Genomic DNA, 18,635 nt, shown 5'->3' with positions numbered 1-18,635 from the left:
TGCTCTTCTCTGTGCAATGCTGTGTGGTCTCTTTCCAGAATGCAGGCTCGGGACAAAGGATCCAGGCTTGTGCCTTGGTTGGGGGAGAAAATGCCCACTGGCCAAGATGACTGGTGAACTACCACTTATGTCCCAGGCCATTACTCATGGTTACAAAGTCTTACTGATTCTCTAATCAGCTCTAGGGGAAGAGGTCATCTGATCGTTACAGAAGGGAGGGCTTATAAGTGATCTAAGAAGGCTGAGACCTGCTAGTACCTCTGGCTCTGTACCTCAGCTGGGCCTCTTTCCACAGTCTCAGGTAACATATTAAAGTCTGTAAGTTACCTGGGAAAAGGTGTTATAGCAATAAGAACTTTCAGTACGTTTAAAACCAAACACGCTTACATTTAGTGCCAGGAATTTAAGCAGAGACCTGAAGTGGAACCAATTAACTCACAGTAGTAAATACAAAGTAAAGCAATGATCTTGGCTTGAGCTGTCTGGTTTGGTGGTCTGGCAGAATGTCACACACAAGCTCAGTCACTGCGAACAATGATTTTCTGGCTGTGACCACTGGCTGTCACTTCTAGCATAGTAGAATCATATGCAGAGGGAATGGAAAAAGTGAGCACCACTTCTTACCATGTTCTCCCTCATACTGCCAGTCTCCCTCCCTCTCCCTCTGCCTATGTGTTGGATGCAGCAGAGATCACCCACCAACCGGCCCAGGGTAAACCAACAGGGAGGGGCCAATCACTCTGTTCTCCAACTATAGCTGGACTCACCTCCACAGCAGTAACTATGACTCTAACCTGGACTCCTATACAGGAATCAGGCTCTGGCAGTGGCAGCTGGAGAGGGTAATAGGACCTCCTGCTGAATGAAGGAAGTTGGGTGAATGAATGTGTGAGCTGCAGGGGTCAATTGCAAAGGGACCAGGAGTGGCAAGGAAACAACATATTCAGGCAGAGGCTTTTGACTTCTAACTCCCAAACCTGCCTGCTGTATGAGAGGAAGACATCTCCCATAAGAGAGAAGTCATGGGGTGGGAGGCCATATTCTCACTACTGAGTCTTTCTAGGAGCCAGGCACAAGGCTCCTGGTTCTTTCTTCTCTCAACAACCCCTCTATTCGTTGCACTCTCACTCCTTGTGCTTCCTCTTGTGCTTCTTCTTCTTTTTCTTCTTCTTTGCTGCCTTGCTGTCTTTTGATGTGTGCCTTGCCCTCTTGCCTGTATCACTCTCAGAGTCTGAGCTGTCAGAGTCAGATGACTTCCTGTCTCTATGTTTCTTTTTCTTCTTGTCCTGAAAAGAAATTTTAAAAACTCAACATTTGTTGTGTAATTTTGCTTTTTTAAATCATGGTATGTAATCAATAGGGGAGCACCTAATAAATTATAAAACATTAATTTAAAAGGATAAATCTTCAAGTACTAACAAGAAAAAAGCCCAAAACAAGCTAAATTCAAGAATCAAGACCATAATACAGTATGTATTCTAGATTCCAGTGTGTTCAACATATATGTGTCTATTACATATACACACATACATGCATACCATGTAATGTGTATATATACATATATCTACACATACCTGTATACATTTAAAATACACAGAAAACAACAGAAAGAACACAAACTGGTAACAAGTGTTACCTGAAGAATGCACCTAATGGGGGAAAGATGGGTCTTTCACTTTTTCCAATGAGTCTGTCCAGTTTGATAAGGCTCTACCTGCTGCCTTTGAATATTTGTCATTTCTACCCTTCACAACCTTACAAGATTATATTGATAAAGAAAAAGGCTCAGAAAGAACTTTCTCAAAACATAATTAAAAAAAAAACAAAACCAAAAACTACCCACTATACCATACTGCCAGATTAACAGCACAAACTCATATGAAGGATGGGAGGCAGATTCTCAGGCTTCTGTAGGGTGCTCTGAGCAGTTTTAAAGCTTTGCATAAAACTTTTCCTTGAACTGCAAATGTTTATATTGCCTCAGTAAAGTTCCTAAGAAGAAGGATTATGGGATGATAAAGAGACAGCGCAGAAGAGGGCAAAGCTCCTGCTCCTCCTATAGGCTTTCAACCAGCATCCTGAGAGCTATAAGTTTGTCTGAGTGATACACCAGCTTTTGGGAGCTGGCTGTGAGAAATTGTGAACAGAACACCAAACCAGGTATTAAACCCAGACTTGAGTTCTGGCTTTGCCACTTACTGTTATTAGTATTCTGTAACCTTAGGCAAGTCATTTTACCTCACCAAGTTTCCTCAAATGTAAAACAGAGATAGAATAGCACCTAAGTCACATGGCCATGGTAAAGATTTAATGAGATAGTATCTGTGGCTGGAGAAGTTGAAAGCCACGTGCCCCAGATCACAAAAGTAAGACTGTGATCTGCATGTAAATCATAGGACTAGAAATCTGAATTTTCCTCTGTAGCACACAGCCCCTCTTCCTGTATAGTGGTTAGAACAACAATTTTGGAATAAAACAGAAGTTAGTTCAAATTCCAACTCTACACTTAGCTGTGTGACTGGGAACAAGAGATTTAACTTTTCTGAACCTCTGTTTTCAGTAAATTGCAAATAATAAAATCTACTTCAAAGGATGCTATTAGGATTAAACAAGGTAAATTCTAACTATAGTACCTGATACACGGTAGGGGGAGCTAGAAGTATTGTATTATTCTCTCATTTCAGAGAACTCCCAAAATGTCCTGACGGTCTGGCCAACGCCTCGGCAGATGAATCAAAGTTTTGAGACGGGATTAACCCAAATTCCTTCTTGGAGTCTCCAATGGAGTAGAGACGGGGGAAGCTTCTCAGGCCCACATTACCAAGCTCTAGGAATCATGGCTGGGAGGAGCTGAGAGGTGGCAAATCAATGGTTTGGCTTATGGTCCTGCAAGGCCATCACAGGTTATGTGGGCTTGGGAAGCCTTACCAGGTTCTGCCCCTTAGGAAGGGCAGGGTCCTGGGAAGGTAAATAAGCAAATGCAGAGTCTAGCACCCATTCCCGCAAGCCTGAACTAGCCTGGAAATATAAACGAGGCAGGAGAGTAATAATACTTCCTTACATCTAAGTAGCACTTTAGTTTATCAAACTTTCTGCATCTCTTATCTTATAACAATAATCTGGTAAGGTCAAAATTCAGGAATTATTAGTCCTATTTTACCAATAAAACTGGAACTCGGAAAAGTAAAATGAGTTGACCCATGCTAAAGTGATGAGATGTACTTTCTTACTCAGAGTTTGGCATTATTTCCACTTTGCTCTCTCTCAAAGATGCAGGCTCAGGAGAAAGAGAAAAACAAATCACTAGTGAACCCTGGTGTGCTAGGATGCGGCCTCTAGTTAGCACAGAGGACGTGGGAAGATGGCCTTCTAGACCTGAATCTTGATGCAAAAGCTCTTTCTCAGCCTGGGCAAAGAAAATCTAGTCCTCCACCAGGTGGCATCATTTTCGTTGTGTGTCTAACCCAGAGCTAGAGAACAAAGGACAACTGATCACCTCAGAAGTTGAAGTTAAAGAGGAAAGTTGGGAGTCAGGTGGAAGGAGAAGATGGAGAGCAGGAGGTGAAACTAGAGCCTCCTCCCTGGACTGCATTCAAGGGAGAAATGGAGAAGATAAAGGGTAAAGAAACGACCCAGAGGTATGAGTCCATGGCAGACAGGACACAAGGGGCATGGGAAAGAAGCCATTGCTCAAAACTGCTTTCTAAAAAAAGAACACATACCATGCTACAGCAGCTAGCCCACCTATTTTCTCTCTTGCTCTGAAACAGAATAGCAGCAACCCAGGGTATGAGAAAAACAAAAACAGAGAAAGGGAATAGCAACTGACATTTATTGAGTACTTACTTTTCTAGATGCTGAGCTGGGCACTTTGTACACATACCAAATTTAACCTTCACATCAAATCTATTAAGTGGGCATAATTATCTCTATATTTTCAGGAAAGAAAATTAAAACTTCAGAGGGGTTTACTGAGATAAAATGACTTGCCCAAGTGGTAGAACCTGGATTTGACTCAGGCTGGGTCTCAATGTGAATATTCTTCTGAGCCCTATCTGTATTAAAGGCAGCAACTAAATTAGCACTTCTCAACCAAAAGGTATTGATTTGGCCAGAAATCAATGAAGCAAGAATTTATTCTTTTTACTTATTAAAAATTATTCTTGAGAAATCATTCATTATTTTCTTGAGAAGAGACTGATTCTCAAGAGATAATTTGATTCTCGAACTGATTCTCTAGGGTGGATTTTTGGGAGGTAGGACACAGGGTGATTTCTGGCTAGAATCTGTCTGCAAGGCATCAGTTTATCATAGCTTAGAAAGGGTATGACCAGAAGAAAAAGGTTTATTGATCAATATGTACTATATATACTACCTACAAAGCACTTTAGAGAGCCAGAGTTACATAGTGTTGTTGCTTAGGATATGAGAAGAACAGATTCTTAATAGAATTCAGAAAAATAGTGCTATTTGTACTACAGTAGGAGATGCAAAATAAACACATTCAGTAGTGGAGCCTGGCACTATTCCTCCAAACCAAAGCCAGCTTCAAACAAGGGAAAGACTGACTCTTTATAACCACACAGGACAACAAATATTTGAGTATCTTCTATGAGCCAGGGATATCTATTAATTAATTTGTCTTTTATAATAGCTGAGTGAGGTCAGAAATTAGGGATTAAGAGCCTTCAAGGAACAAATTATCTAATCAAGGAGAAAGACTAATGAAAACACTAGGCAGTCCATGGAAGTGATGTAAGATAGTACAAAAAACATGCCATGGACATACAAAAAAAAAAATCAATTATGTCTGAGGAATTCGAGGATGGCTTCATGAAGGATATGCATGCAATGTGTTGTGCTTTTGAAAGATGAATATGGTTTTGACAGGTGGAGTGGTGGTGGTAGTACTGATAGGAGGGAAGTGAGGACGTTCCAGCCAAAGGGAAGACAAAATGAGGCAAATGCTTGAAAGATCTTTCAGTGATAAATTATCCTCTGTGGCTTATTAACTATGTGCTGGATGCCATCCCTTCTCTCCCACTCAGAGAGAGATCCAGGAATTGTCACCTCTCTCGAGCATCAATTTTTACCTCTTTTCTGGTTCATTCCCAACAATAAACAAATAGGTTTTAAAAGTTCCCATTAAAAAAAAAAAAAAAGTCTCCTGAACGATTTTAACCAGGTTGTGACCCCACCACTGTACTGAAACAGCTCTTGTCAAAGTTACTGATGACTTCCACAAGGCCAAATCCATGGTCAATTCTTAGGTGTCATTTACTTGATCAGTTGCATTCAACACAGTCCATCTTCCTTAGAACACATTCCTCACTTAACTTCCATCAAATTCTTACTTTTCTGCCAATTTCCCAGGCTGTTCCTTTTCAGTCTCCTTTGCTGGTTCATCCACATCTTTATAACCTCTACAAGTTGAAACATTCTGGAGCTGAAGTCCTCAAACCCCTTCTCTTCCCTATATTTACTCCCCAGGTGATCCATATATGAACTTAAATACCATCTTTATGGAGATGACTCCCAAATTTATGCCTCTTTTTAAAATTGTAGTATAACTGACTTACAATATTAGTTTCATGTGTACAATAGTGATTAAATATTTTTATATAATACGAAGTGATTATCATGATAAATCTAGTTACCTTCTGTCACTGTACAAAGGTATTACCTTATTATTGACTGTATTCTCTCTAAATTTATATCTCTTACCTGGGCTTCTCCTTTGAACCCTGAACTATACATCCAACTGCTTACCTCCATGAAGATATCTGATAGGCATTTCAACTCCTATGCCCTGCCCCCTCCCAAACTACTCTCCTTTAGCTTTCTTTCCCATTTTCATAAATAGCAACTCAAACTAAACTCCTGATTGCTCCCCACTCCCATACTTAACTTCTGTATTCCTCTTCCCCTCAGCTCATATATTTAACTGTTCTCTTTCCTACCTCATATCCAACCACCCAACAAATTCTGTCAGCTCTACCTTCAAAATATAGCCACACTTAAACTCCCTTCTTATCACCTCCACTATTATCTAGTCTAAGCCACCATCATCTCACCTGGATTGTTAATATTGGCCATTAACTAACTTGCTGCTCCCACCCTTGCTTTATGAGCATCTAGTTTAGCAGACAGAATAATTTTCTTAAAAGGTAGATCAAAACATGTCATCCCTCTTGTCAAAACCTCTATTGACATCTCACTTTAAGTGAAAGCTGCAAGTCCTCATATTCTCCTATAAGGCCCTGGTTTCCTCTAACTTCCTCTCATCTCATTCATGTCACTTCAGCTACACTGTTCCTTAAACATGCCAGATTCATTCCCAACATCTGGCTATTGTACCTGCTGAAATGTTCTGAGTAGCTTGCTTCCTTCAAATATCCACTCAAATGATACTTTAAGAGAAAGGTCTGCCCTTACCACTCTATCTACAATGGCAAGTCACCTATCCCCGCTACCCCCCTTCTAATAATACTCTCCATCTCTGATAACCATAAAACATAAAACATCACTACTTGACACATTAGCATAATTTTGTATTTGTTTACTATTTCATTGTCTGCGACCCCCATTAGAATGTAGGTCCTCCATGAAGACAAGGATATTACCTGTTTTGTTCACTATTATACCTGCAGTGACAAGAACAGAGCTTGGCACATAGAAGTTCTTTTAATGAATGCGGCTGAAGTACAGTGTGTGTGGGAAAAGATTGTGAATGATGATGCTGGGAAGTTGGATAGATTGTGAAGGGTCTTAAAGGAACTCCACAGAAGGGGAATCACTGAAAGCTTCTGCATAGACTACACCAGACTCTGTGCTCTAGCAAAATGGGCCCAGGGCTAGCAATCTCTTTCTCTCTCTCATAGATAGGCATCAAAGAAGTTCTCTAGACAAGAGGACAGAGACAGCACTGCAACCAAGGGATGACATTCCTATTTCTGTTCTTCTATATGTAGTACAGCAGAAAGTAATGATAGTAGCTATGCCAAAAAAAAATTATAATCTGGATCATAGTTAAACTTCACTATGATCAGTGGGCAGGCTGATCTCCACGGTACATGCCTCCTCATAATACAGAACTGATTCAGAATGACCCACAATGGCATACAGTAAGCGAAAGAGGCCAGCAAAGCAGACCGCAGGTTCATGGAATATTATCCAGGGCTTCACTACAAAAATCTCTATTCCTATTTTGCCAACCACTTCATATTCCATTTCCATTTCTAACACACAGCTTCCTCTTGTTCTAATTATGCCCAATGAAAATGGCTTATAATTTTCAGACACTGAGATAAAAATGGTCATGGTACCAAATAGGTATATAGAACTAAACCAATGCCTACGAGATTTTTGGACAAAGGCACACATTCCATACATGTATATTTGATAAAAAGAGGGTGGATTTACTCCTGCCACTGCTCCCTTCATTATTACTATGAGCAGCAGGAGTCAGTCTCTATTATTCTTCAAACTGAAGGCAGGTCTCACTGAGTGAAGGCACCTGAGGAGCTTCAGAAAGCAGAGATTATGGAGTCTGTCTACTCTAAGAAAGTTATTAGCACACGCCTATTATGTGCCAAACATTATGTGGAACAGGTGACACCCTTTCTTTATCCTAGGCCATTTCCTGGTTCCCCAACTTGCCTAGCTCCTTCTCCTGTCATAGAGACTCTGCATTAGACATTCTCTTCCACCAGACTACAGAGAGGAGTGGGAAAATGAATCAGTCTCGTGAAGTAGAGATGAGAACCCAACAGCCTGTTCCTGACTTTCCAATTCCAGTTGTAAGCCATACTTCATTTCCTGTCATTGGATTTCTATGAGAGCCAATACTTTGCTTGAAGAGAGTGTTTGTCTTTGGCCACCAGCGATATCCTGGCTGCTTATCTTTCTCCTTATGCTATTAGCAACTTGAGTGTAGATGCTGAGTATGACCTTTATTTTATTATGAGTTGTCCATCACATATGTCTTCCACACATTAGGCATTCCTGCTAACCACAGACCTGTATGACAACATAGACTACTAAAGGCATTTCCCTTCCGATGATCCCACTTGGTTCCACATTTGGCTCCCAGAGCCAACTAATGCTGGATCAGGTATCTGAATCTGCCACTTTCACAGACTCCAAAACATCCACCTTGGGTAGAGGCTATTACCAGTAAGGAAAGCCAACCTCCTGTTGGAATCAAAGATTTAGAGGGCGAAAGGAAACAGACAGGAGGTCTGGAATCTTGATTTATGGTTGTGAACAGAAATAGATCAATAGATAACATCAGATGGTTTGCTAAGGGAAGCTGACGACAGAGTGAAAACTAGCAAAAAAGTAGCCTTATGAGGTCTGATAAGTCAAGCACAATATACAGCAGACATGTTTGAGGCACTCAATACATATTTGTTGAGTAAATAAATAATTGAAGAGCTAAATGAATAATTGAAGTGTGGTACACAGAAAAGAATATTGAATTAGTAATCTGAACACCTGGGTTATTTCAATGTTATCTCTTATAACTGTGTGACTTCACGAACACAATTTCTCTTAATCACTATTTACCTAATGTATAAAATAATGGGATAATCTACTCTGGCTACCTCATAGAACTGTATAAGGATAAAACAAAAATAAAAATATGAAAGTATTTTATAAACTGTAAATGTTAAACAAATATAAGGCATAAAAGATAATAAAGGGATTAACAATAAGGTGAAAAGACAATGATGCTAGATGATATCTTGGGAGAAACAGTGGGCATCAAGGGGGAAGTTTTAATGGTTTCGACTTTAGAACATTTTTTTAAAAAAAAGATTTTTATTAAAACATAGCTAACATACAATATTATATTTGTTTCAGGTGTACAACATAGTTATTCAACATTTATATACCTAAAGAAGTGATCACCATGATAAATCCAGCAACCATCTGACACTGTATGATGCTATCACAATGTTATTGACTATGTTTCTGATGCTGTACACCAAATCCCCCTAGAACACTTTTTAATCAAAGAGAACTCATGATTTAAAAGTTTATATACACAAAAGTACTTTAAAAAATAATGAAGGTGTGATGATTATTACTGCCATTGTTCATTAGACTATTTCTCTACTAAATGAAGAGCAATGGAGGGTAGAATAATGGGTTGACTAAGTAGGTCATAAAGAGCTTCATACCTAGCAAATGCTTAATAATTGTTTTAGTGAACTGAAATACATATCTCAAAGGAGCTTTAGAAACAAAGTAATAACTACTTGCACTAGGTGTATTAAGCAACGCAAAACAAAAACAACTTAACTGAAGACACACAGAAGTGAGATAACCACATAACCACTTTAGGAATCTGACAAATATCATTTAGATCTAAAAGGCTGAAAAAGAAAAATTCTTGGAACATATAAATAGAATTACGGTTAAAAATCTAGCTCTAAAAAAAAGTAAAATTACCCATTTGCAGACATGAGCTTATATATGTAGAAAATCCTAAAGATTCCACACAAAAAAACCTGTTAGAATAAATGAATTCAACAAAGTTGCAGGATACAAAATTAACGCTCAAAACCACTTGCATTTCTATACATTAACAATGAGCAATTCAAAAAGAAAAGTAAGAAAATAATTCCATCTACAAATAACATCAAAAAGAATAAAATACTTAGAAATAAATTTAACCAAGAAGGCAAAAAGACTTGTACTCTGAAAAGAACAAAATACTGCTGAAAGAAATTAAAGACAACACAAATAAGTGAAATAACATCTGTGTTCATGGTTTGGGAGACAATATGGTAAAGATGTCAATGGACTTGATGTGACCCTATCAAAATCCCAATGACATTTTTTGCAGAAATAGAAGATACATCCTAAAATTCAGATGGAATCCCAGGGGACCCCAAATAGCCAAAAAAATCTTGAAAAAGAAGAACAAAGTTGGAAGACTCACATTTCCTGATTCAAAACTTACAAAGAATAATCAAAACAGTGTGACATAGACTAATGAAATAGAGAGCCAGAAATAAACCCTCAGGTACATGGTAAAATGATTTTTGACAAGAATGCCAAGACCATTCAATGGAGAGTGCAGTCTTTCCAACAAAGGGTGCTGGGAAAACTGAATAGCCACATGTAAAATATGAACTGGGACCCTACTTCACACCATATACAAAACAAAACCAAACCTCAGAATGGATCAAAGACCTAAACATAAAGAATTAAAACTATAAAACTTTCAAAACAGGAAAAATCTTCATGACATTGGATTTGGCAATGATTCCTTGAATATAACACCAAAAGTATAGGAAACAAACAAATAAAAAACCAGACTTCATCAAGATTAAAAATTTTATGCATTAAAAGACACTATCATGAATTTATTTAACACTGCTACTGAACTATATACTGAAAAATGGCTAAAATGGTAAGTTTTATGTGTTTTTTTCATCACAATTCTTTAAAAAAATGTAAATCTGAAAAAAAAATAGGGCATTATCAACAGAGTAAAAAGGCAATCCACAGAATGGGAGAAAATATCTGCAAGTCATATATCTGATAACAAACTGATATTCAGAATATATAAAAGACTGCCTTAGAACACAATCTCTGACCATACAGCCTCTGTTTTTAAGCAACATCTACTAGTAGCAGACATACACTGGACTTTGCTGTATGCCTGGCACTGTGCTCAGTTTTACATGCATCCTAATAGCCTTATAAAGTAGATGCTTATTATTCCCATTTCACAAAAAAGGAAACAGATTGAGAAGTTCAGTAATTAGGCAAAGTTCCACAATGAGGAGGGGATTGAGCTGAGACTGGAACCCAGGCAGCCTGTCTCTGCAGCCCATGTTCTTAAGTACTCTACTGCTTCCAAAAATGCAATTCCTCAGCATCCACCTGATGTAATCTGGTGTAGCTATTACAAATGAGCAGTAAAAGACCATGTGGCAAAAATGGAAAAATGCTTATGACAAAGCAAAAGAGCAGGATATAAAATTGTACACACAATTTTATTAAATCTAGGTAAAACATTTGAAAACAGATGGTAGAAAATATGTGCCACGATAAAAGAAATTCTGGTAAAGCAGTCAGATTATGGGCTGCCTTTCTTTTGTTTTATATTTCAATAATGAGGTTATATAGTGGAAACTTCTCTTTTCCTTCTTTTAATCAAGCCCTCAGATTTCTACGAGGAAGGCTCTAGAAACACTTAGCATGAAGAATAACGGTATAGAGCATTTGAGATCTTGCTTCCCATAAATTTTATTTGGCTCAAATAAAATCAATCAATCAATCGATCGATCAATCATGCCAATGTTCAAAATTAAGCAATACTGCAGGTAGGATGGATCCAGGGTTGCCTCTGTGAAGGAGCCAGGCTAAATCTGGCAATGCTGAATTTTTGCAGAGGGCTTTGAGAAGAGGGCAGCGCTTGAAGCAGGGGCTTTTGTTAATTTTTATTTCTTTAGTTCACAGGAGAATAGTATCAAACTAAAATAATATCCCCACTGCTCTAAATCAATGTTTTCCAAGTTTCAGTCATTCCCATAACATCGCCATGATTTTACTCCATGTGTTTAAAACCTGTTACATTTTTTGCTAAAAATTTTATTACTTTCCTTTTTACTTTAAAAAGTTTTTCTTAAAAAGGAAACTATACCACAACTGTAAATAGAAAACTTGCATCCCTTGCCATATGTAGAAGTTAACTGTAAAAATAAATATATAAAAAAAGACAAAACAATGTTTCAGGTAGATACAATTTACTGCCTGCTAAAGGAAGTAGCTGAAAAGGAATAGGGTTAGAAGTTTGTTTTCACAGGAGGCAGTTTAGATTTTATTTAAAGGATAATGGGAAATAATTGAAGAATTTTAAACAGGAAGAGATACAGTCTGATTGGATATTTTAAAACTTTCTGGGGAATTAAAAAACATTAAAAAAATGAGAAAAGATAAAAGTGAACAAGTGAATAACACCATCCACTTTTACCTAATTAACAATTATAAAACACTATACTCTATTGGAAACTTTTGCACTGTTAGTAGGAACGTGAAATGGTATAGTCACTATGAAAAACAGTACAGTGGTTCCTCGAAAACAAAAAAAAATCACAATAGGATTACCATATCCAGCAACTCCACTTCTCGGTATACACCCAAAGGAATTGAAAGCAGGGTCGCGAAGAAATATTTGTACAACTGTGTTCATAGGAGCCGCAAGGTATAAGCAACTCAAGAGTCAACAATGAATGAATGAATGAATGAGCAAAATATGGCCAATACATACAGTGGAATATTACTCAGTCTTAAAAAAGAAGGAAATTCTGACACATGCTATAATATGGATGAACCTTGAGGATATTATACGAAGTCAAACGAGCCAGTCATAAAAAGACAAATACTATATAATTCCACTTGTACGAGGTTCCTAGAGAAGTCGAAATCACGGTGGTCAGCAGGGGTGGGGATTGGGGAGAATGAGAAGTTATTATTTAATGGGTACAGAGATTCAGTTTTTCAAGATAAAAAAGTTCTGGAGATGGATGTTATTGATTACACAATAATATGAATTTATTTAACACCAAAGAAATGCACACTTCAAAATGGTTAAGATGGTAAAATTTATGTTATGCATATTTTATCACAATTTTAAAAAACCACAAACACTATACCCAAAGGTTGCAGATTTTGGCTTACGATTCTGGGTGAATAGAGATCTATTCATTGAGATATGGCAGAATGTGGAAGGTGCAGCTTTGGGTAGGAAAATTTAAAATGTTTTGGGGTATGTTAAGCTTGATGTCAACTTGACAACTGGAGATGTCAAGTAGGCAGTTGAATATCCAAATTTAAGTTCTAGAGAAAAAGTGAGGGACAGAGTCACAGATTTGGATTTTAAAAAGGATACAAATAATTTAGGGGACTATTAGCATATAAATGGCACTCAAAACCATAGGACAGAATGAGATTACCTAGGGGGAAAGTAGTTAAAGAAGAGAAGGAAGTAATAAGAGCCTTGGAGCACTCCAACATTAAGAATTAAGGCAGAGGGTGAAAAATCATAATGAAGAGAATCAATAAGTGAGATAAAGAGCTTAAAAAAAAAACTCAGATGCTCAGACCCAGGCCCTAAGAGTTGGAGGGCAAATGTGTATTTTTAAAATCTCCCTAGGCCAGTTCAAAAATCTGAATAGGAAATGTGAGGGGAGGAAAAAATAGAATTGAGATACTTAAAAGATACCACCAACAGGATTTGATGACTGATTAGATGGGGGACGGAAAATAAATGACATATTGGTTTCTTTCATAGGAGACTGGCAGGTTATTAATGTCATTAAAAAAAGAAATACAAGATAGAAGGATAGAAACAAGGTTTTTGATTGTTTTTATGGTGCTGGGGTTGAAGGTGGGATATCATAGGTAGGAAGGAGGGTTAAAGACAAGATGATGATAGTCATGACAGCCAACAATAATTAAGCAAGGAGTACTGCCATCAAAGATCAGAACAATTCCACTTTGAAAATTAAGAAACTGAAGTTAGAGAGCCCAAAATTACATAGCTGGTAAGTAGCACAGAAGAGTTTCAAATCTAGGTCTGATGGACTCTAAGCCAAAGTTTGAGGTACGTGTGGGATACTTGTTGGGAATATGGAAGTCATCAAGGCAGCTAGTCTTAGAAAAGATGTGATCATCCAGGAAGAGAACAGACATATCAATAAGTTATCATTCTTGTATAAGTTATTATTCTTGTAATTGATTCTTACAAAGTTACGATGGGACTTTTCCCTCACCTATAAAATGAAGTTAATACTTATTTGTAGATAATGTACGCTGAGGGCAAGGACCTTATCACAGTTTTTGTATTCCTAGGTTTGTAATGCCTAGAACAAATTAACAGAAGCTTTAAATAAACAAAACCCTAAAACTTAATACTTGGCTACAATTAGAAAAATACTACACAATATAAGAACCACTATTTCCTGACCAAACAATAGTTTTTTTCATTTCTTCTCTGTGTAGCATGCTACAAATTACAAATCTGCTGTTTTTCTACACCACAATGTCTATTTTATAAATTCTTCTGCTATAAGTAGTAGATAGGAGGTAGAACTCAGTGAGACAGGCACTCATCCACTGCTGGGTACAGATAAGTACTTTCTGGAATGACAATTTGATAAAATTTATCAAGAGCCTTAAAGCCCTAACTCAGTAATCTTATTTAGGAATTTATACAAAGAAAACAATAAGATATGTGGCCAAAAGTTTAGGTTGGAAGTAATCAAAAATATCCAACAATAGAAAAATTATTAAATAAAACACCATACAGCCATAGGGTAGAATATCATATGCTGCGCTTAAATCAAGTTTTGAAGAACACTTAAAGATATTAGAAAATCCTTTTGATAAGTATAATAGAAAAAGATATAAACTATATCTAATATGACCATAATTGTTTATATATATATGTAGCATCATATATACACGTGTGTTAGCCAATGTGTATATTATTATGCTTAGCAGTATAGTAGAAAAGATTAGAATATACCAAAAATACTATAAGAGTTTCTCTGGGTAGAAATATTACAGGAGATCCTAATATTCTTTACATTTTTCAGTATTTCCAGCGTTTCTATTAAAAGTATACATTTTCATTTTAAAACAAAAAAAAATGTGATAAAATAAAAGAAAAATAGCACTCACCTTCTTTCTTTTTCTGGAAGAATTCTTCGTGGGGTCAGGCTTCTCAAATTCTGCCGACTTTGCCTCTTCCTTCTCCTCTTCCTCATCAGGTATCAGGGAGTATTTGGTCCCACCTGGTTGCATGAAACAATCCTTTGCAAAGTGGCCTGCAAAAGAAAATTAGAAAAGGTAGGGAGGGAAGAAGCAGTCCTTCCTCTAAGCAGATAGATCTTCCCCAGAGGCTCCAGAAAGGGGCTAGCTGATTCAGGAGATATTACTGAGTTCATTCAGAGCAGTTGTTGGATTCAGAGCAGATTTTCTGTCACCTCAGGATGGCATTGCTCACAACGAGAGCCAGACTAGTAGCTGGTCCTAGAGCTGTGGGAAATACTGGGGCTGCTTTGAAAATGGCAGAGGATGTGAGGATGCTGGCTTGTGCTGCCTTCTATTAGCAATGGGGCTTAGTAATTTTTAAAGATCTATTTGGAACTTATTCCTGACAACAAAAGGCTGCTCCAAAGAGCAGAATGCTTAGCAGAGGGAGCCGAAAGGCAGGCCAAAGCCCTGAAGGAAGATAGCTCTTAGGCAGCTGGCAGGAAGGCAGCATCCAGGTTAACAGATAGAGAGACAGGCACAGTCACCTAGGGGCACTCAACATTCACAGACTGTCTGGCAAGGGCCTCAGAGATCATCAAATCCAACACTGCATCTGCAGAGGATATGAAGCCCCAGAGAACAGAAGTAGCTCAAGGTCACACAAATAGCAGCAGAGCTAAAACTTACCTGGGGTCTTCTGCCTCCCTGCCCTGTGCATTTTCTGCTGCACCAAAACCAACCACCTTTGGCCCAACCTTTGCTGACTGGGCCAAATTCCATCTCTCATTATTCTTCTCTGCCTCATGTAACACCTGGTGGACACAAGTTGAAGGTAAGATGACCCTACCCTCCCTGAACCTATAGTGCTTTCAAGGGCCCTTTTAACAGATGCTACAGAGCTGGTTTTGTCTGAGCTTGTTACAGATCCTGTCTCAGAGGCACAAAGAATTTGATAAGATTATAAAAACAATATGTAAACCAATTTGCAACTCTGAGTCCAGAAGCTGGATGGTGCTTGGAAGGAAAATACAACAGAATTTTCCAAATATCTCTAATCTTCCTACAATTACCCGGAGAAGGTATTCTTCCTCTTGATTTTATTCTTCCCTTCCTCCGTGTTAATGATAAGTAGGGGACTTAAACTCCACAACCTCAACTAGTTGTTGTAGAAAAATCAACAAACTGGGTAGATGGAAGACTAGGGAGAAGAGGTGATGAATTGAGGTCACTCTGAAAATGAGAAGCTGGCAATCCCTCTCATTATAGCTCCAACAAGGGAAGTCAGGCTGAAAGAGCTCTTTAATAATTAAGGCTACAGGAAACCTGAGGAAACAGAGCTAAAAGGAAGTGACTAGTGTGTGTTCTTTATTACTAAAAGGATATTGTATTCACAACTGTGAAATTAAAGAGATGAGCAAGAAAGGATTTAACTTGAATCCTTAAGAAATATATTTCTAACTAGTTTAATTCTTGCAGCAGAACGATAATAAGATCCTTTAATCCTTGGATATAAAATTTTAGAGTGTTAATCATAATCTAACACTCTTACCTTCTTAGCATAATACGTGAGGCCTTGCCCAGGTAGGGCATCAGCTGCAGAGAGTGGGGAGAGGTGGTAACAATATAGTATCACCACTAGGGCCAGCAGCGGGGCTGGCATTCAGAAAAGGAAACAGAAAAAGCAGCAAGCCATGAACTCTGATGTGAGTCTAGTACAAATGACATCACAAGCAGGTGAGGCCATCGCTTGGTTAAAAAACAGGGTGAGCTAAACTCCCACTAGGCTGTCTCCCTCATCCTGTAAAGGGTCCATCAGCAGGGAGAGAAAGAAGGAAATGACAGAGGCTTTGGTTTACCTTTACAGCCACACTTCTTGCAGGTAGTGTTCAGGACAGCCTCAAGGGTGATCTTCTGCCCAGTGTAATCCTGGAAGGACCGCCTCCGCCTCTCTTCTTGCCTGTAATGAAAAGGATTCTGACTGTTGGCCCCCTTAGGAGATGTGGCCAGAGATATTGCAAAGCAATGCTGTACACTGGTTTTTTGTTTTGCTTTTAGCAGATACAGGGGAGAAAGGAAGAGCACTGGGCATAAAGAGACCAGTAGTGAAGGCAACGACATGAAATAGACATTCTTTTTTACTCAGGACAAAGCTCTGAATTAATAATCATGAATAAAACTAGACTTCAACTCATTGATGCCCAGAAGATAAAGATATAATCACTCATCTTGCTAAGCCACCTACAATCCTTACAAGGTCACTCATGGGTTTAAAAGACCTTCAAAGATTTCCTGGAAAATCAAGTCTAAATTCCTTACACCTTGGTATTCGAGGCCTTTAGCAGTCTGCCTCTAATCGACTTTTCCAGCCTCATCTTTACTTGTACAATACGCTTTAGCCAAACCAGACTATTTTACCTTCTCCAGATGGTTCCCTGCTTTTGCTCAGGTAGTTCTCTCTCTGAAATGCTCTGCTTTCCCTCTTTACTCCCACCTCACCACCTCACACAAACATTTCAAGGCTCATCTCAATTACTACCTCTCCTTCTACTAAGTCTTCTTCCCTGAGTCCTTCAGCCAGAATTAATCTTTGTTCACATTCCAAGAATACTATTTAAAAATTCTAAACTTCTGACCAAATATACATACAGAAAATTGTTCATAAATATACAGCTTGATTTTCACAATTTGAACATACCCAGATAACCAGTACTCGGATAAACAGATTATTACCAGCACCCCAGAAACTCCTCTAGTTACCATGCCTCGCCCAAGGGTAACCACTGTTCTAATTCCTAACACATAGATTGGTTTTGTAAATCATATAAATGGAATCATAGAATATTGACCCTTCTGTGTCTGGCTTTTTATGTTTGTTTGTGCAATACATCCATATTGTGTGTTGTTTGTTCTAATTTGCCATAAAGTATTTTGCTGTTGGTGTAAAGTATTTGATGTAATCTCTATTATGAACAGTGGAACTACTGGGTTGTAGGGCATCAGCTTTTAGTAGATACTGCCAAATAGTTTTCCATATAGTGTGTTTACCAATTATACTCCTACCAGAGGAGCCTAAGCACCCCAGCTATCAAGTGACTGTAAATTGCAGCTTAAACAAACCCTTTTATAATCAATCCCAATATTCTGTGGACTCTATAACATACCATAAGCCAAATCATACCTCCAGCTAACACTCGAATCCAACAAATGTGTCACTTACCACCTGTCTCCCTTTCTGCCCTCACTGACATCATGTTAGTTTAGGTTTCATCACATTTCACCTAAACAGTAATAATCCCTTCACTGGTCTCCCTGCCTCCAATTCTCCTCTTCCAATCTATCTAGTACACATAGTTGGATTAATCTTTCTCTTTTCAGTTCAACTAATAAGCAAGCACCGATGCTAATACTAGTGATACGACAAGTATATTAAAATAATAGGACACAGTCCTTTTCCTCATGGAGCTTATAGTCTAGAAGCAAAGGGAGACATATAAATGGATAATTATAGTGTGGTGACTCATAAATGCTCTTTCTGAAGACTATACTATGCTGGCTAAACCTAATGGAAAACTGGCTTTAGCCTCCTTCCGTTTGTACACAATCACTTATTAGATGACCTTGTTAATTCCTTGAGGCCTGAGGGAATGAAATATAAGAAAGCTAGATTTTGATGGCAAATGAAAGGAAGCTAACTGTGGGTGACTAAAGACAACATGAAGGTATTGAGCACAACAGGGTGAGGCCAGAGTATGGAGCCTCTCTCACTCAAAGGCTAAACAAAATTCATATTCTTTGACTGATATTCAACTCTTCCTCTTAAAGCTAATTCCTAGAATCCTTTCTTTAAATCACTCTTT

The 18,635-nt window shown here is 38.1% G+C and overlaps 1 protein-coding gene across 2 annotated transcripts in view; it reads right to left on the bottom strand.

The window, feature by feature from the left end:
* Nucleotides 1–362: 362 nt before the first annotated feature.
* The window catches only part of ZCCHC17 (zinc finger CCHC-type containing 17), a 46,458-nt gene continuing 28,185 nt past the window's right edge, over nucleotides 363–18,635 (bottom strand). For both annotated transcript variants that reach the window (XM_039858684.1, XM_039858685.1), the window contains 3 exons: nucleotides 16,635–16,735; nucleotides 14,704–14,849; nucleotides 363–1,286 (listed from right to left, as the gene is read on the bottom strand). In XM_039858684.1, coding sequence (XP_039714618.1) covers nucleotides 1,125–1,286; nucleotides 14,704–14,849; nucleotides 16,635–16,735 — 409 coding nt within the window. In that variant the 3' untranslated portion in view covers nucleotides 363–1,124. The remainder of the gene's footprint in view (nucleotides 1,287–14,703; nucleotides 14,850–16,634; nucleotides 16,736–18,635) is intronic.

The sequence above is a fragment of the Pteropus medius genome, unplaced genomic scaffold (genome assembly GCF_902729225.1).
Source record: "Pteropus medius unplaced genomic scaffold, Ma_sr-lr_union100, whole genome shotgun sequence".
Lineage (NCBI taxonomy): Eukaryota > Metazoa > Chordata > Mammalia > Chiroptera > Pteropodidae > Pteropus > Pteropus medius.
This window is presented reverse-complemented; position numbering and strand designations above follow the sequence as displayed.